At 48.4% G+C, this 20,088-nt stretch overlaps 1 protein-coding gene across 1 annotated transcript in view; it reads left to right on the forward strand.

Moving 5' to 3' along the window:
* The window catches only part of LOC119853409, a 51,682-nt gene extending 42,654 nt beyond the window's left edge, over positions 1 to 9,028 (forward strand). The window contains exons 3-4 of the mRNA XM_043509912.1: positions 3,689 to 4,452; positions 7,246 to 9,028. Of these exons, the coding sequence (XP_043365847.1) occupies positions 3,689 to 4,452; positions 7,246 to 7,287 (806 nt within the window). The 3' untranslated portion in view covers positions 7,288 to 9,028. The remainder of the gene's footprint in view (positions 1 to 3,688; positions 4,453 to 7,245) is intronic.
* Positions 9,029 to 20,088: the final 11,060 nt, after the last annotated feature.

Below are 20,088 nucleotides of genomic sequence, written 5' to 3' on the forward strand. Positions count from 1 at the left end.
TCCATACCCCTAATAATTTTTCTTGCTCTTTTCTGAACTTTTTCCAATTCCAACATATCTTTTTGAGATGGGGCGACCACATCTGCACGTAGGATTCCAGATGTGGGTGTACTATTGATTTATATAGAGGCAATATGATATTTTCTGGTTTACTATCTATCCTTTTCCTAATAAGAAAAGGAGTACTTGTGGCACCTTAGAGACTAACAAATTTATTAGAGCATAAGCTTTCGTGAGCTACAGCTCACTTCATCGGATGCCTCCGATGAAGTGAGCTGTAGCTCACGAAAGCTTATGCTCTAATAAATTTGTTAGTCTCTAAGGTGCCACAAGTACTCCTTTTCTTTTTGCGAATACAGACTAACACGGCTGCTACTCTGAAACCTGCCTTTTCCTAATGATTCCCAACATTTTGTTCGCTTTTTTGACTGCTGGTAATGACTCTCCAGAAAAAGAGGATCTAGGGTGTGGGTTGAGCACACCACAGGGAGGAATCCTAGGAACAGCCAAGCCTGGGGAGGACTGATCAGAACTTTGTTGTATTATTGTTAACCAAATCCAGGAAGGGTGTGAGTTTTAGCTTGACACAGAGTGTGGTTGTATTTCAGAGTAGGTTGGGAATGGCACATTCTCACCGTATTCCATTGCTTCTTGGCAGCCAGGTACTGGTAATGGGATTCTATAAAGTGCTGACCTCATTTGACTAGATCTTTAGCCTTCTTGAAGGGTGGCTGTTTAATGCCCATTGATTTATGGGGCTACTTTAAAGCAATCAGTTAGGAGGTGGGATCACCTATTGGAGGAGATTTACTGTATCTCTCAGTTTTTGCTGGACTGGGATCTCTGCAGATTTGAATCTTCTGTTGAAATAAATGCAAATAGGGTGCAATACACCCTTGTGCACAGGGCCAACTTCTGTGCACCATGTAATCCCACTGCATCCTTCAGCATGGATGGTCCTATGCTGGCCCTTTGCGGACTATAGGTTCCCAGTCGGGGCTCACAAACGGGTGTTAGGGCATGACCCCTCTGCCCTTCCAGTACAGCAGAGTGACCCCAACACCCTCCCAATCCCGAGTTTTCCCAACACCATCATCTGCCCTGTGACAATCTGCTGGGTTTTCCCTGAATTGAGAGTTACTGTGTTATCCCCTCTCAGCAAGTCAGAGTTTTGCTGTGTGACAACTCCCTGATACATCAGCTTGTCTGCCTTACCAGCAAACTCTTCGGGGCTCTGACAGCCCAGACCTTGCCTGGTAGGTAACAAACAACGAACCCCAATTCCTGAGTTCCCCAGAGACATCTCCCTGTGGTGTCCAGCCCTCTCCTGGAACACTCCCAGAAATTATTCAGTTTGTTACTCCTTTAAAGAGACAATATGCTACAGCTCGTAAATTTAACTGGGGTTTGAAAAAGACTCTTATTTAATCACAGGCCTGAACTGGTTTATAGTAAAAGGCATGGGTTTAACTGATCCCAAGTATAAGGAGTAAAGCAGAAATGGTTACAAACAAACACAAGTAAAAACTATATTTCTAAGGCTAAAACTTAATTTCAGCAAGTTACAAACTTTGCCTAGGCAGGTTTCTCACCTGTGTTCGGTTCCCAGAGAATTCAGCCCCCTTGGGTGAAGAATCCAATGTTCTGTGATTCCAAAAACTCTGGCTCCTTTAATCCCCCAAGTGATGGCTACCAAAGTGCCTTTCTGTCACTGCTTATATCTCCCAAAGTCCGTTGACTCTATTACAAGAGGCAGAAATGCTTCCTGCTGTCCTTCCTTTCCTGTGGTCTTCCCATCTCCCTGCTGATTCGTATATAAATACAGCCTCCATTGTTTTGATTCCACAATGCTTAATTTACTTTGCAGACAGTTAGATTGCTGCCTTCCCAGGGAGAAAAACTCTGGTTAAAGCATGATATCAGTGAGTATTCATAATTCCTCATGTAGCGGTAATACAGACATTTCACAATGACGTTAATCACCAGAGTGTTGCAGGCTTTCATAAAAGACCTTATTCTATACACTTTTATAGTACAGTGATAGTGTGTACAATCACAGGTTTCAGAGTAGCAGCCGTGTTAGTCTGTATTCGCAAAAAGAAAAGGAGGACTCAAATTTATTTGAGCATAAGCTTTCGTGAGCTACAGCATCTGATGAAGTGAGCTGTAGCTCACGAAAGCTTATGCTCAAATAAATTTGTTAGTCTCTAAGGTGCCATAAGTACTCCTTTTCTTTTTGTGTACAATCAGTTGATTCAGATGCTTATCATTTGACATTCAGACCACCTGTCTTTATAGCCCAATAATTCTTTGACACGTATTCCTTGAAAAGCAAGCCTAGACCAAGCTTCTCTCTCCTGCTGGAATGGAGATGCTGAACTGCCGTCCCAAAGTTCATTGACCCTGCTTCAAGATGCAGGAGGTCCCCCTGGCCTGCGCTTGCCATCCTCTGTTGAGATTGCTAAGTATTCATCTTTCCCCACTTGCTGTCTTGAAGGCTTTGTTTACCTTGCATATAAACATGCTTTTCTTTATCTTTGGTCACATCTTGCCTAACTTACAGTGGAGACACATTCAAGAAGGTGGAACCACATTCCTTTGTCTAGGATGAGGTACCTTGTGGGGTACTTCTAAGAACATATTTTCAGCATAACTTTGTAGTTTTACGTATGTTACCCATTTGTACACCACACAATAATATTAATGAACAGTGAGTTATGAGTCTTCCAGTGATCTATTACATGCCACCTTTTGCATTATTAGCCTGACAACAGTGTTAGGTGTAGTGAGTATGTCAGGCCTGAAGAGTGGCTGACTCAGAGTAGTGGGCCACCAGTGGCACTTGGTGTCACAGTCAGGGATTCCAGTTAGATGGGCTGAGGTTGTGGAAGGGTCCTGGCAAGGAAATGGTGGAAAACCACTGCCACAGGGCATTTATTTTTGTGTGTTCATTCAGTCCTTTTTAAATTAAGGAAGTTCAGTCCAAACATCTTGTGCTGCTGGAGCACTATGGCCAGGGATTTAAAAACCCAGATCAGGCAATTTAAATTTAAACCCACATCAGTCTTGCCCATATTTAAACTGACACTAAAAAACATGCACAGCTACCCAAGGTTACTACCTTTGAACAAGGAAGGTTGACGTAGGACCAGGACATTTGAGTACTCTGATTTTCGTGCATTTAAACTCTTAGCCATAAGACTGCATTAACGCAAGATTGTCTTGCACTGATTCTGTGCAGAGCTGTGAATAAACATCTTGTCATCCTTTACAGCCATGTTGAGAGAGGGAGTGGGATCCCTCTTCCCACGTCGCACCCTGGCAGCCGGAGCGACTCCCATCCTAGACGCATATTGTCTTAAATATGCTGAAGATGACTTGGCACCCAGGAAATTAGCCCTAGGATGTACCCAGGGAGTCATAGGGTTGCTAAGGGATTAGGGAGAAAGAAACTGATCCTGGAGGGGCTTGAGAGTTTGCAGTGATGCATGGGGGCATCAGGGTGCAGACACTCCCATCCCAGGTACGTTGCTTGATATCGTGCTGCAATTCTCCACCTACCCAGCAGAGTTTGCTCACCCACCTGGTTTTCCGCTTGTTGCAGTTGCCTCGTTTGTCCTACTTCAGTTTAATTAAAATGAGGAGCATGCATTTGGCTCAGTCTTTCATTCTGCTTTTCTTTCTGCAGGCGGCTCTCTGCCCAGCGACCCGGGAGCACCAGCCCAAAAGCAGACAAATGGCTTCACTGGAAATGCCCATCCTTGGCCAGGAGGCTCCAGCCACACAGAGGATTTGGACTCCTCTCCAGCAAACCATCGAGGGGAGAGGGAATCCAGAGCACCAGCCCCAGGTGCCTTGGGAAGTAGCTCCCCAGCGGTGTCTCAGGAAAATTCACCTGCCGTAGAGTCTTTGCAGCTCCGGGAGCTCCCAGCGACTCCAGGGAATATGCAAGTAAGGACTGCAGAGCGGCTTAGTTCCCGTCAGGATGCATATGGTCCAATCTACGAAAGCATCAGGGATAAAGGAATCATGTGCTACCGAGAGAGTTTGTATGAACTAAGTGCTGGCACTGCAGAAGGCCCTAATATGAACTCAGGCCATGCTACTGCAGGGGTTGAGGAGATTGTGCCAGGGGAAACACTGCCACGATGCAATAGCAAACAGGAGCAGCTGGTGGCTGATGATTCCAGGGGGGACCCCGGGAAGTCACCTCAGGAGTGGCAGGAACTCGTCTTGGAGGAGGATGCTGTGAACGAGTCCTTGACAGAAAGGGAGAAGAAGCTCAGGGCGATGTACGCGCGAGTGTGTAAGAAATCCAAGTCCCTCAGGCACTCACAACCTGCAAGCCCAGATGCTTCCACAGAGCCGGAAGAGGAGGAGCCTCCACCTCTACCAGAAAAGCACTTGGATGTGATCTATGAAACCCTGGGGAGCCTGGGGTCTAAGACGCAGGTAATGTGGGGTGTCCTCTGCCTGGGCTGATGTTCAGTGGGCCCTGAGTTCCCTGAACATCTGCTGCCCTCTCGCCTGCAAGGTTCTGTTTCATCTAGGCTGGGATTTCTCCCTGCTCCCCCTTCTACAGACGTTTCCAAGGGGAGGCTTTTGGCTGTCTCCTTCTCTATCGGCTAGGAGCCTCAAAGGAATATTTGAGCTGCTACTCTGCTGTGTTCTTATCAGCTCTCCTAAGCTCCCCAGGGCTGGACCTGGCCAGTACTTGGTTGGAGAAGCCTGCCAGATGCTGAAGGGAGTGTCATTTGGCACTTGGTATGTACAACTCCACCCCAAGTCTGTGCTAATTGAATGCCCCATCATGGTGCTGGGGGCACTCTGTGGCTGGAGATGCTGTCTGATGGATGGGATGTGAGCAGGATCCTGGATGTTGTGTAGTTAAAGATCCCATAGCATGGTAGTTTCAGCAAGGATGGGGTGTTAACCCCAGTCTCCTGGCTAAATTCTGTCTTGGAGAATTGCATCCTGACCTGTGAATTCGCTTTGAAGTCTCCCCTCTCCCTCCAGTCAGACACTCCTTCACCTCTTGGGGCCAGATCCAAAGCCGAGTGAAGTTAATGGAAAGCTCCTCATTGATGTCAACGGACTTTGGATCAGGGTCTTGCTGCACTGAGCTTAAATGTCCCCCAGTGATTGAACTTTAAAGCCACCCTTCTTTCTGAGTCAGCACCGCTATTATCAAGGCCCCTGTTTGGTTTGGTTTCAGATTCGCAAAAAAGAAAAGGAGTACTTGTGGCACCTTAGAGACTAACAAGTTTATTTGAGCATAAGCTTTTGTGAGCTACAGCTCACTTCATCGGATGCATTCGGTGGAAAATACAGTGGGGAGATTTATATACACACACAGAGAACATGAAACAATGAGTTTTATCATACACACTGTAAGGAGAGTGATCACTTAAGATGAGCTATTACCAGCAGGAAGGAGGGGGGGGAAGGAGGAAAACCTTTTGTGGTGATAATCAAGGTGGGCCATTTCCAGCAGCCTGTGGCTGTCCTCTCTCCCTCTCTGAGGCCTGTTCCTTTATTCCGGAGCCAATCTGAACCCACGCCCTGCAGACCTGGGGTTATCTCGCTGCTGCCCTGTACATTCTTTGCACCAGAAATGCTGATTCGCGAAAGTGGCTGTAGAGGAAACACACTGCTAGATGAGTGAAGCCCACATGGTTTAGGGGCTGTCCATAAATTGCATAACATAGTTTGTGGTGATTTTTCAAGACCCACCAACCTCCTTATAACCCGGAAACAAACACTTATGCAAAATTAAGAACCCAGCTACCGCCCAATGTGTTATGTAATTTAATTTCCCTGCACTTTTGGTTCATGTGTCCCCCATTCTGCATCTTGATCCCATCTTCTCAGGAGGTTGAGAGCTATTTGGGGAGAGGAGAGGGGAGACCAGGATGAGAGGAGGAGGGGAGGGGGCGGAGCAGGAGCTGGAGAGAGGCATTGGAGGTGGAGGGGATGGGGAAGGCTGAACAATTTGGGAGGAGGGGCAATGGCACACTGAGGGGGTAGGAGGGACAGCGGCATGAGGGAGGAGCTAGCTGAACTAACCTCAGTATTACTGAGTCGGTAGCTAGCTTTAACTTTGCAGCACCGGCTGGTGGGTGAGCTTGTGACCTCTCCAGTAGAATCCTGCACATCAGCCGACCTCTGAAGCTAGGAAATGACATGTGGTGGGAGAAGGGGTGAATCCAGAGAACCCACTTCAAATAAAACAGGGCAGAAATCCTATCTGAAGTCAATGGGGCAGACTGGGTGCTGGTGTGAAAAGGTGAGGCTGCATGGACATCAGCCCTGAATTTGTGCTCAGAAGTTCCCGAGGGGGGGTTCACATCTCTCCCATGATGTGCTGGAGAAAACTGGGTTCTTTTTTCTCTTTACCAAGTTGAGACAGGCCTTTGATCCACAAGCAGCTCTGACTGTGACCCATCCAACTTGCTGGCACATACAGTAAGCATCACACCTACAAAAGCTCAATCACAAGATATGGGCTTGATGCAGGACTCAGTGAGGTTCTCCACCCAGCCTGTGTTATGCAAGAGACTAGATAATCCCAATTGTACCTTCTGGCCTTAAAACCTATGACTCTACCTCCCCAAAGCTCTGGCCTGTCCTGAGCTGGTGTCATCCCTTGCCATCATTCCCCTTCGATAGATGGGAAAACAGAGACAGAGAAGGACTACATGAACATGCTGAGCTTTCTACAGGAAATCAGCAACATAGCAGGGAATAAGAAAAGGAGGGCTTGTGGCACCTTAGAGACTAACAAATTTATATGAGCATAAGTTTTCGTGAGCTACAGCTCACTTCATCGGATGCCATGCTCAAATAAATTTGTTAGTCGCTAAGGTGCCACAAATACTCCTTTTCTTTTTGCGAATACAGACTAACACGGCTGCTACTCTGAAAACAGCAGGGAATAGTATCCAGGTCTCCCCTTGTCTTGGCTGGTCTACAAAGTCAGTCGTCATGATCAAGCTTAAAGCTTCTTCCAAAAGAGGGAAAAAACAAAACCTTCTCTTGTAACAAAACAGATGAGCTGGGTTTAGTGGGCACTATATAGGGAGGCAAATTATTAACAGTGTTATTATCCCAGATAAGTCTGGACCAGACTCTGAGATCTGGCTGCTACCAAACTCTGGAGAAGTTTGGACCTGGAGCCACTTGGGATCCATCTCTAATTATTGCTCATGCTAACAGGCTTCTGCTTTCCTCTCTGTCATCCCACAGAACAGTGAGGTGCCCACCATCATAGCCCAGCCAGAAGAATGAGGAGCCCCAATGTCAGGGGAATCAAATGCAGAGAGAACTCCAATCCTGACTAGCCTTGCCAGGAGAGGCAGACGTTTCCTGACCTTTCATGGAGGGACGCTGCGAAGCCATGCCTGACACAAGCATCCCCAGCTCCTGCCCCTACCCTGTTAACGGTATTACCCGGATACACCAAGGACTTCCTTAGAGATCACAGTTAGGAACGTTCCACTGCCACTGATGTCACAGTGTCAACAGCTCCATCAAAGGTGATGGAACAGCATGTCTTACTCGCAGCAGCTGTTGAAGAAACTGACACCAATCATGTGTGAGCATGGGGTGCGACATGACAGGCTCCGAGCGTTACAGGGAGACTAAGGGAGTGATAGATCTCCACCAGTATCCTCCTGAGACCTATGCACTGGGACGTGATGTCTGTTCTTTTGGAGACACGGTTGTACAGCAACTGCCAGAACCCTCCCTCTCACCCAACTGTAACTACAGGGTTTGAAAGCCAGCGCTGTACAAAAGCGTGGTACAATAGCTGTGCACTCAGCTGTGATGAAGTCTTTGGCTATTAACTGCATGCCCTTGAGGAGGCATTCCCTGGCTGGGTGCAACAAGGTTTCAGAAATAAAGAGCATGTCTTGGAAGTCCCAAGGGGAAAGCAGAACGAGCAGGGTGATTACAGTACATTATGCAGGCAGGAGCAAATCAGTCTAGGTCACCATGTCCCACAGGGCTGCTAAGCAGTAGCTTTTGGAAACTCATGTCTAATTCTGTAGGAGCCCAGATGTTTATCAAACCAAATAGTAACTTACCAAATTTCTCTTTCTCCAGCACTTGGTCTGGGAACTAATAGCCCTGCTTTGATCTAAACTTTAGGGCCTTCTGATAGTAATCTGTAGCCTTATCTCGATTTCCCCCTGAATCTACTCTCTGATACTGGCATAAATCCACTGACTTAAGTAGTGTTACTGTTGAATTACACTAGCATAAGTGGAAGGAGAATTGGGCCCAGTACTCTACCTGGGCTAAAATCTTCTGTCAGCATGTCCCAGCCTGGCTTACCCATTACACTAAGGGGGTACAGAGAATGTTATGACTACAGAAGCTGATGCATTGTGACTGTTAGTGTGATCACAGTAACTTTGTCAGAGTGCCAATGGGACATTGTTCAGAGCTCCATCTGATAGTGTTTGGTGCAAGGGGAAGGGCCGTCCCTTCTCCGTTATCAACCCGGTTATTCAGAGTTAAGACAAACAAATATCTGAGCCAACCCTCCAAAAAGCATTTAGTGGGAAATGGCTGGGGGTTGTGCCAGGAAATTCTGCCCTCCCCCCATCAGTTGTCCTGAAAATAAACCCAAAAGAGATGAGTGTGTTCATCTTGTAAGGAGGGATCAAGATCAAGAACCACCTGAAGTCTGACTTCCACCCACAAGAACTGGCAAATAACGTTTTACAGGGAATCTTAAAGCTTGGCTACCTAGCAAAGAGCTCACTCAACAAGCTCTTAAACAAAAATTTCCACCATTCTGCTCTGCATAGGGCTATGAAAATCAACAGGGTAAGAAACCATTCTCACTGTGAAATGTGTATATTTTTTCACTTTGTATTAAGGTTCTGTTTGTAAGGAGTTTTTAAATGGTTAATCAGTGATTAATAAATGGTTTATAGATTGTTACAGATCTAGCACAGTGAGAGGTTGCTTATAACCAATGGCTTATAACTACCTATAACACCTACTGTTACCTTGTAACTGTCTATAACATATTTATCCCCTCATTTATTAACCTGTGATATTAACCTGCCTTATTATAAATGGAACCTTAACAAAGGGCGACTCTCTAGGTGAAGAAAGTGGTACTTCAATCATGCTTTATCCAACCCCCGTTTTTGCTCTGGTGGTTTGGCCCAAATGGACCCTGTGGATGAGCTAGCCCTGGTTTTGCAAAATGAAAACTCCATCCAGTCCTGTCCTATCCTGTACTCATCATGCTGGTGTGTGTGTGCGCGTGCGCGCCTTGTTTTCATATGTTCAACCCTAATAACCAGCAACAGCTGAAATGTTGCTTCTTGGCTAGGGAGCTGCCACGGGCCACAGCAGGAGCTGTGTCTGCGTTAGCTGGTGCCAGACCAGAGCTGTAAAATACTGTGGAAGTTCAAGCTCCTCAACTAAGCAAAACGGTTCCCTTTTCCTTTAAATGGCTGATTGTGCAATAAGTGATCAAAGGACAGATAGGTCCACATGGGATACTTTTCTCACTGGGGATTGAGGGTTGAGACCCATTCTCTATTTTTTCATGTTCTTATACTGTGCCCATCGCTGTGGTATCTGAGCACAAGACATAATCTGAACAGCAGGCAACTGGGAATAAGTAGGGATGAATATTATAATTTATTGTTTGTATTGCAGTATTCAGGCCCCGTTGTGCCAGATGCTGTACAAACATCTAGGAAACCTTTGTCCCGACACTGAAGATCTTACAGTCTAATTACATCTAACGGAGGCAGATCTAATTCATGCAAAGACCAAAGTAACCTGTGGAAATAATAGCCACAGCCGGTGACTGAACCAAAGTGTGGGACAAATTCAGTTAAGTGCAGAGCTAAATACTGAGTGCCATAGCTGAGGCCTGCTAGGAAATCTAGTCCTGTCCTCTTCTGCCCCTTCCAAGGCCCTTCGGCTAGTGCCTCTCTGCCCCTACAGATCCACGAAGGTACATAGATGCCTAAACCCCAGCCTTAGGCACTTAAGTCCCAGTTTTAGGCTCTACTCGATCCACAGAACTGCCACCAAACCCTGTAGGCACCTGCATTTCCAGTGTGAAAGTTCTAACGGTGCCTTTGTTTGTGGTTCCAAGCATGTCCACTGCTGCCTTGTGCTTGGTGGCCGGAAGCCTATCTCCCGCTTAAGCCCCAGAGTGCTCTGCGATCCAGGGGAAGATCATGTAATGTGTGTGTGGGGGGGCCCTCTTCAGTAGGTGTGCTCAGAGGCTGCCTGCCAGAACGACTCCCATTCAAAATTAGGGGGAGAGAAGGAAGTGATGCCTCCCCACCACCTTATAACTTTCATCCCAGGGGTTAGAGCATTTACTTGGGAGGTGGGGGACCCAGGTTCACTTCCCCCCTCAGCAGAGGTGGAGAAAGGTGGGAGACCCCTGTTCAAATCCTCCTAGATGGGGGTGTTCTAACCCCTGAGCAATGGCATGTTCTGATATAGGGTTCCTTCAGTCATGGGTGCCGACTCTGTGGTGCTCTGGGGCTGGAGCACCCATGGGGAAAATGGTGCCTAGGGAAAGCACCGGCAGCCCCCCCCATCAGCACCTCCCCAGCGCCTCCTACCCGCTGGTGGGCCATGCCAATCAGCACCTCCTGCTCCCTCCCACCCGCCGCAATCAGCTGTTTCACAGCATGCAGGAGGTGCTGGGGGAGAGCGGGAGGAGCTAGGACATGGCATGTTTGGGGGAGGGGTGGAATAGGGTGGGAAGAGGTAGCGCAGGGGTGGCACCCCCCAGCACATTCGAAAGTCGGCACCTGTGCCTTCGGTCTCTCCTGCGGAAGTTGTTCCTCTGTGTATACATAATTAGACAGGCAGTAGGCCAGAGAGAGCGAGCAAAAGTGAGGAAGACTCTATAGTCCAGAGGTTGGAGCAATCACCTGGGGGGGGGGGGGAGACCCAGGGTCCAGTCCCCTTGCTCTCATTAACTTCAAACTTCAACTGTTGTGTCAAGAGTCTGTATATATTGAGCCTTGGGGACTGGCTAGCTCGGGGATTGCTTAGGGGACACAGAGCCTTTCATCCCTAGGTGATTCAAATCCAGCCAGCGTTGGTGATGACTGAACAGTTTGCTGATACTAGGTGTCCTGTGTGCAATGATCCACAAGTCTCAAGTCTCTTTTGGAGTGGACGAGCCTGCATGTATCACACCGCTGGTGCTGCTTGGTCCCCTTGCCTCAAGCCCTGGTGACTTTGGGTGCCCGTCCACAGGGCGGGATTTGCCAGGGCTGCATGGAGCATGAACCCCTCGGAGTGGGAGACAAAGGTGAGACCTACCTACCTTCCAAACTGGATGAGAACAATAGCAGCAAACCCTGGGGGTTCAGATCTGGTGACTAAATGCTGATTCTGGGAAGGGAAGGGGAGAGGGAACTGGGACAGAAAAACAGGAAGAAAAGAGAGAGTGAAAAGAGAAGAGAGCTCTCTTTTTGTCTCTCCCCCTCCATCTCTCCCCTTCCCTTCTTCCACACTACAGTGCCCTCCCCCCGCGACCCACTGCCCAAACATCCCTATTTTTTGGCATCCTTTCATAGCATTCACTCTGTAGTTGGTGCTCTAACTGTGTCCAGGGCCCCGGCTCTCTGGGTTCAGCCCTTCTCCAGCTGCCTGACAGGTGTCTTTGTCTCCAGATGGCCCCGCAGCAAGTTCTCCGGAAGCTAGTCTGTAAACTCTTTGCGGGGAGGGAATTGCCTTTTGTCATCCCGATTGTGAGGCTGGTAGCACGCTCTGGGGGGCTGTGCAATAATAACATCAACATGCATGTCAGGACAGCAAGCTCTGCCAGGGGTAAGCACACTCCATACGTCCACAAGGGAATCCCCAGTAGATTAGTCTCAGAAATGGGATCTGGAATGACCTTGTGCTCCAAGGGACTGTGATCCTTAGTCTGGGAGTCCCGGGGGATAGTCTTTGTGCCTTACTCCATCCATCAGGAACACTAGGTAAAGAAAAAACAGCAGAAGCCTCACATTCAGTCATGAGCTGAGCTGAGGGAATTGAATGCTGTGAGGGAGACGTTGTAAAAGGTCCCCTCAGATCTGCAGGCCGTGAGATGGTGGCCATGGGGGAGCAGTTTTCACTTGTGTCCCAATTGCACTGTCCTCTTGCCCTGCCCTTCTCCCACACTTGAACATCAATGAGAACATTGTTTGTGACCTAATTTTTTCCCCCTTGCTGAACTCTGGCTACTATCTCTATAGTAAACTAACAAAGAGGGGCTATGTTAACGCAGCAAGGGTCCTGCCTAAACTGGAAACAAAGCAGGGGTATTCAGAGTTTAGGCTCCAACAGCCTAGCTGACTGTATGGCTGCTGCCTGGCCTGATAGAAAACCAGGTGACACAATGGGGCAGAGAGAAAGAGAGAGGGTGAGACATCTGGAGAAGAGGCCTTAACTCTGTGTTCTTTATTTGTGTGTTTCAGTATGATCACGGGGCTTACATTCCTTTCATGAGATGGCTCTGTTTCATTATAATCTCATTATTCATAATATTTACTGGTTTTTCAATAGCACTTAAAGACCCCAATCAAGATCAGGGCTAGGTGCTGTACAAATGCAGAGTAAAGGACAGTCCTTACCCCAAACATTACAATCTAAGTCAACATGACCAACAAAGGGAGTGTTATGTCCATTTGACAGACTGGGATCTGAGGCACAGAGATTAAATGGTTTGCCCAAGGTCATGCAGCGAGTCCATGGCAGAGCTCCTGATTCCCAGGCCAGAACATTGCCCATCCTTTCTTCCTCCCTAACTCCAAGCTCACGCTATCTGTGCTACAAGTCCATAGGGTTGCCAACTTTCTAATCACACATAACCAAACACCCTAGCTGCGCCCACTCCCCGCGGCCCCTGCCCCGCCCCTCCCCAAGGCCCTTCCCCCACTCATTACATTCCCTCTCCCTCGGTGGCTCGCTCTCCCCCATCCTCACTCACTTTTACTGGGCTGGGGTAGGGGGTGCAGGAAGGGGCTCCAGGTTGGGGGATGGGGCTGTGGGATTCGGAGTTCAGGAGGGGACTGCTGGTTAAGGCAGGGGGTTGGGGTGCAGGAAGGGGTATGAGTTCTAGGGTGCGGCTGGAGATGAGGGGTTCAAGGTGTGGGAGGGTGCTCTGGGCTAGGGCAGAAGGTTAGGGTGCAGGGGGGAGCGATGGCTCCAGCTGGGGATGCAGGCTCTGGGGTGGGGCTGAGGATGAGGGGTTGGGGTGCAGGAGGGGGCTCTGGGTTGGGGGGCTCAGGGCTGGGGCTTGGGGTTGGGGTCTGGGCTTACCTTGGGCAGTTTCCAGTCAGTGGCACAGCAGGTCTAAAGCAGGCTCCCTGCCTGTCCTGGCACCGTTCTGCGTTCCGGAAGCGGCCGGCAGGTCCGGCTCCTAAGTGGGGTGCAGGAGGCTCTGCGCGCTGCTCTCGTACACAGGCACCGCCCCCCCCCAGCTCCCATTGACTGAGGTTCCATGCCAATAGATGTGTCTGGAGCTGCTGCTTAGAGTGGGGACAGCATGCCGAGCTGCATGGCCCCCCCGCTTAGGAGCCGGACCTGCTGGCTGCTTCTGGGGCACAGCACGGTGCCAAGACAAGTAGGGACTAGCCTGCTGCACCGCCAACTGGACTTTTAATGGCCTGATCGGCGGTGCTGACAGGAGCCGCCAGGGTCCCTTTTTGACTGGGTGTTCCGGGCGAAAACCGGACACCTGGCAACCCTACGAAGTCCATCATGTTAATGAGTGAGGCCAGACCCTGTTCAGAATGAGCCCGGTGTCACTCTGGTTTCAGGCAGAGACCATCTGTGGTGTTGCATGGTTTCTGTACAAAATGAGGTGAGACTTAGCCTGCTGGCCTGAAATCCACTTTGAGCTCTTGGGTTAACTGGAGGGAGGAATTGGCAGGAGGAGCAATGCCTGAGTCTGCTTTGTGTGTAATGCCCCTTTAAATATGAGAGATCCGGTACTCCCTTGCCTTGCACCTGATACTTTCATTTTACACCTCTTCAAAGTGGAATTGTGCCCAGATCAGAATGGGGTTTGGCCCCAAGTGGGCTGAAGGAGCTGTAAAGTTCCAAGGCAGATGCAGATGTCCCCAGAGTTGAGTGGCTCTCTCAGATGACAGTTCTGTTCAGTTGAAGGTCCATTGCCGAGGGAGCCAGGCCTGGAAGCACACTGCCGATGCCCTGTTGCTCTTACAGAGGCCAGTGGCCATGCTCTGTGCCCCTCTGTCCTGCAGATACCCATGATGAAAGCAGCTTTGGGGTGCAGCGTGAGGGGAAGTCTGTTCAAGACCAAAGCAAAGTGCTGCTTAAAGGGGGCGTTTTAGCTCAGACCCGCAAAGACTATGGTTAGCTTGGTCATTTCCAGGCCTCTGCAGCTTTCTGGGGAGGGAGTGCAACCATTCTGAACAGACGTGAGTTGTGTGTGAGGCTGCCAGGATCCATCAGAGAATAGCTGAGAACCCCTCACCCACACTCAGCTGCTTCAATGCACCTGTCGGCAGGCTTTCTGAGGGGAGGGCAGGTAGCAGAGGGGCCAGGAGCTACTGAGGCATCTCAGGCCAGGATGGAAGTAATAGATACCATAGGAACCACTGGAATGTTTTGGGCCATGGTTTTTGGGGATGTGGAGGGTGCAGAAAGGTTGGTGGAGCAAGAGGATCAGATCTAGTCCTGGGCAAGTCTCCTGTGGCTCCTCCTGCTCCAAAAGCACTGGCCCTGATCAACTGAGTGGAAGAAGAACCTGCATGTGGGAGCCCATTGCATGAACTGCAGCCTGGAATCCACTCCAGAGCCATCTACGAGGCGAGGCCGGAGCGGGATATATAGATATAGAGAGAGAGCAAGATCTATATTAGGGCTGTCGATTAATCGCAGTTAATTCATGTGATTAACTCAAAACAATTAATCGCGATTAATTTAGTTTTTAATCGCACTGTTAAACAATAGAATAATGACTGACATGTATTAAATATTTTGGATGTTTTTCTACATTTTCAAATATATTGATTTCAATTACAACACAGAATAGGAAGTGTACAGTGCTCACTTTATATTATTTTTATTTCAAATATCTGCACTGTAAAAATGATAAAATAAATAGTATTTTTCAATTCACCTCATACAAGTACTGTAGTGTAATCTCTTTATTGTGAAAGCGCAACTTCCAAATGTAATTTTTTTTGTTACATATCTGCACTCAAAAACAAAACAATGTAAACCTTTAGAGCCTACAAGTCCACTCAGTCCTACTTCTTGTTCAGCCAATCACTAAGAGAAACAAGTTTGGTTACATTTACAGGAGATACTGCTGTCCACTTCTTATTTACAATGTCACCTGAAAGTGAAAACAGATGTTCACATGGCACTTTTGTAGCCAGCATTGCAAGGTATTTATGTGCCAGATATGCTAAACAATCGTATGCCCCTACATGCTTTGGCCATCATTCCAGAGGACATGCTTCCATGATGCTCATGATGCTCATTAAAAAAATAACGCGTTAATAAATCTTGTGACTGACCTCCTTGGGGGAGAATTGTACATCTCCTGTTTTGTGTTTTACCCGCATTCTGCCATGTATTTCATATTATAGCAGTCTCAGATGATGACCCAGCATATTGTTTGTTTTCAGAACACTTTCACTACAGATTTGACAAAATGCAAAGAAGGTACCAATGTGAGATTTCTAAAGATAGCTACAGCACTCGACCCAGGGTTTAAGAATCTGAAGTGCCTTCCAAAATCTGAGAGGGACAAGATGTGGAGCGTGCTTTCAGAAGTCTTAAAAGAGCAACACACCAATGCGAAAACTACAGAATCCGAATCACCAAAAAAGAAAATCAATCTTCTGCTGGTGGCATCTGACTCAGATAATGAACATGAACATGTGTCAGTCCATGCTGCTTTGGATCGTTATTGAGCAGACCCCGTCATCAGCATGGATGCATGTCCTCTGGAATGGTGGTTGAAGATGAAGGGACATATGAATCTTTTGTGCATCTGGCACGTAAATATCTTGCAACGCTGGCTACAACAGTGCCATGAAAATGCCTGTTCTTACTTTCAGGTGACATTGTAAACAAGAAGTGGGCAGCAGTATCTCCTGCAAATGTAAACAAACTTGTTTGTCTGAGCAATTGGCTGAACAAGAAGTTAAGTCTGAGTGGACGTGTAGGCTCTAAAGTTTTACATTGTTTTATTTTTGAATGCACTTATTTTTTGTACATAATTCTACATTTGTAAGTTCATCTTTCATGATAAAGAGATTGCACTACAATAGTTGTATGAGGTGAATTGATTTTTACAGTGCAAATATTTGTAATCAAAAATAAATAGAAAATGAGCAGGATACACTTTGTATTCTGTGCTGTAATTGAAATCAATGTATTTGAAAATATGGAAAACATCCAAAATATTTATATAAACGATATTCTCTTATTGCTTAACAGTGCGATTAATCGTGATTAATTTTTTTAATCACTTGACAGCCCTAATCTATACATAAGTGGAGGAGGTCAGGTCTGGGTTAGCCCTATTCCAGCCTGCCTCAAGCAGGGAGGAAGGCAAGTTAGTCTGGGAGATCCATGAGGGCTCCCAGCAAGTGGGAGGCAGCAGGGGACAGAATGGAGGGAACCGGTTGGGGGGATATGTTAAGCTGTCGTGTTTGGGAAGCGTGAGGCAGCTGGAAGGCTGCACCATTGGGGCGGGATGAAAAGCTGTGGAGGTTCAGGGTAAGACCACTATGAGAGTGCTGGTTTCTGTTTAAGGAGAAGGCCGGGCTCAGTGTTTGGGGCAGTGCTGGGGGTGGCAGGTAGGAGGAAGGGAGTCTGATCTCTGTGGCATAGAGGCCAGATTGGGGGAGGGAGAGGCCGGCGGGCCAGCACTCCATGGTTATCATCTCATCTTTGCTGGCCCTCACTGCTGTCACATGGAAATTCCCAGTAAAGATCCTGAGCCCTTGCCCTTCCTGGCCCCAGAAGAGGGGTTTGCCAGGGGCCTGGCGTGACTGGGTGGGCCTTGTTTACACAACAGTACAGATAAGATGTTTGCTGGCAGCCCAGCGGTCAGTGTCGCTAGCCGGGCTGATGTGCCGGGCAGAGGGGGCGCAGAGCAGGCTTGTCCCCAGTGTGTGCCATAGGCAAGGAGGCTGACAGCGCTGCTCCTGCCGGAGTGTGGCCAGTCTCTGGCTCCAAGAAAGGAAGGCAAGCCCCGCTCCCCGTGCGGGAGGTTGTCCTGTGCTTGCCTCTAGCTCTGCCACAGACTTCCTGGGTGACCTTGGGCAAGTCATTGCCCCATGCTGTGCCTCAATCTGCCCATCTGTAAAAGAGGGATTAAAAGTAAGGCCCTACCTCCTTGGGAGGCTGCGGGGCTTAATTCACTGACAGCATCGGCAGCTCCCATTGGTCGCAGTGAGAGTCTGGCCAGAATAAAAGCTGCGTCAGGCATTCAGGATTTAAGCCGTTTGGTAACAATGACGTGCTGTTGTTGATTGTTATGTACCACAGAAGCTGCTGGAGACCAGCACTGCACTGTGCTAGGGGCTGTACAAACCCACAGAGTCCCTAAAGAACTTACAATCTCAGCAGCCAGGGGAGAAAGGAGGATGATTGTCCTCACTTTACAGATGGGGGACCTGAGGCAGAGAGGGCTTAAGGGTGGGATTCACAAAGATATTTAGGCACCTAACTCCCATTGTTTTCAAATGACTTGCCCAAGGTCCCACCAGGAGGCTGTGGCAGAACTAGGACTGGTACTCTGATCTCTGGAGTCCCCATTAAGTGCAGTCATGCCCTGGACACAGAGCTCAAGCTAACTGTGTTTTGTCTGGTGTGTCCCAACATGCAAGCTGTCTCTGGAGATGTGTGATATGGATAAATAAATAAACCACCTCCGAAAGAGAGAAGGATCCTGAGGGCTTGAGCAGGGGGACACGGTTGGGGTGCAAAACAGATTGAGTATCACTGATGCAGGGAGGCTGTGCAGCCGGCAGGGGCCGAGCTGCAGAGGGGTATGCTCTCTGGTCATCAGAGGTGAGGCAGGTGACTGGGCAGAGAGGAAGGCAGGGCTAATTAGTGGAAGGAGCAGCAGGTGAGTGGAATGAGAGAGGGCCCAGCCTGGCTGCAGGGTGGGTTTGAAAACCCAGGAGGGCAGATTGGAGCTGGCTCCTGACAAGAAGGGAGGTGCCTGCGGGTGGAGGAATGTGGCATCATGCATGAGGAGACGGCAGGTGGCAGCAGTCTGCTCAGGCTGCAGGCAAGCCAGCTGGGATGGGGGAGGCCATGAAGAGGGCTGCAACTGCAATAGTCAGGGTGTGTGGCATTCGAGGGAGGTCGGGGTGGCAGGGATCTCTAATGGGGCTTTTCATTTCAATAGCTCCATTCATGAGGGAAGGCCAAAGTCCTTTACAAACAATGGAGCCTGCAGGGAGGGAGTCGCCCCTGCTTTGCACATGAGGAAGCTGAGGTACAGGCTTCATTAATTAACTGATGTGATTGGCCCAAGGTCACCTAACACCTCCCTGGCAGAGCTGGCACTCAGGTATGTTCTGACTCCTGGTCCCCTGCTCTGTCTGTCTGTGTCGTTGTATTTATAGCTTACCCACCCTGGTAGTGGCTGGGGACTGCACACCTAGACTCTTGCCATCCTAAGGATCAGGCCCTTCCCTTACTTGGATTTTTTTCCCTTCCCCTCTGTGCTCCAGCTTCCTTCCTGTTATCCGGGGCAGGCAGCAGAGAAACATACTGAAGCCAATACCCCAGCAATGGGAGTAGGGGGTGCTGGGCTGTGGCTGATGCCACATCAGATGTAATGTAAAATGGACCCTTGAAGGCTCTTTTTGCATGAACAGGGAATGTAGCAGCACCTAGATGATAGATAAATGTAGCCTGGTCATATTCCTGCCTAAATACCATTTCAGTTGGGGCACACTTCATTCCTATGTGAAATGGCTGGGCTGTGGCACTGTGCACAGCGGAACAGCTTCCACCTTTCAACCCAGAGGTGACTGCACTTCACTGATGGATCTGTCTAGCAGTGTTTTTCCTGCATGCACAGGCTATACAAAGCTTTCGAAACTCCTCTGTGCTCCTAGCAGTTCTAGTTCTAAATGTAAGTATCTTGCTGGGGCTAGTATATTTGGATTGCGATAAATCCTAATCTTTATTTTCCTCCCCTGCCTTGGCGTCCTCTGTCTGTAATATCTTTAGCTGCTGTCGTCTGGGGTTGTTATTTATGCTGCTTCCCGTGACTGCAAATCGGCCATATCTACGCAAACTGCCACCAGCGTGCACAGCAAAGCCAGGAGCTGGGCTGTAACTGGAACAGACTTTCCCTTTTTCTCAGCACAATAATTTTTAAAGGTTTTAACAACCTGGGATTTATTTATTTTAGTGACTTGGCCTTCAAGTTGCTTGACATGTTCAAGAGGAAATGTAGCTGTTTGCCTTACAGGTTCTCCGTAAAGGACAAGAAAACTCCATTTTTGTTGCTTTCTAATGTAGAGAGAAGCCCTGAAAGATTTTTTTCCCCTCTTCTGGAAAAGGGATATGGGATTTTTTGGGTGGGGGAGCAGGGATTGGTTGCTTTCATATTAAAATATCTGGTTTTTCTCTTGCTCTGTCTTTGCTGCGGGGGCTCTGTGGAAGACCAGAGAACTAGTGGGGTTATAGGATGATGAGGAGAGAAGCGACTCAAAGCTGAGCTCTTGGGAAGGGAATTTTAAATCAGACTATTTAAATTCTTTGTTTAACTCAAACACATGAGCTAAAAAGATCTTCTCCGGAAAGCCTGGGACATACTGATGAAGGGCAAGGAGAGCTCACCCTCCAGGTCTCCGGCCCAGCAAGGAGGATTCCAGCAAAAGCAGGGGAATTATCCAAGGTGAAAATTCCCTTGTCTTCACTTCCCAGGTCACCCTGAATGTTGTCTGGCCAGTTGGATAACAACAATGCTTTTCATTTCTTGAGCACCCTCCATCCAAGTGCTTTTATTACAGATGTCAATGGATGATACCTCACGGAGCCTGCGTGACGTAGCAACCATCATGGTCCCAGAGATGGAGAAAC

Source organism: Dermochelys coriacea, chromosome 3 (assembly GCF_009764565.3).
Source record: "Dermochelys coriacea isolate rDerCor1 chromosome 3, rDerCor1.pri.v4, whole genome shotgun sequence".
NCBI lineage: Eukaryota > Metazoa > Chordata > Testudines > Dermochelyidae > Dermochelys > Dermochelys coriacea.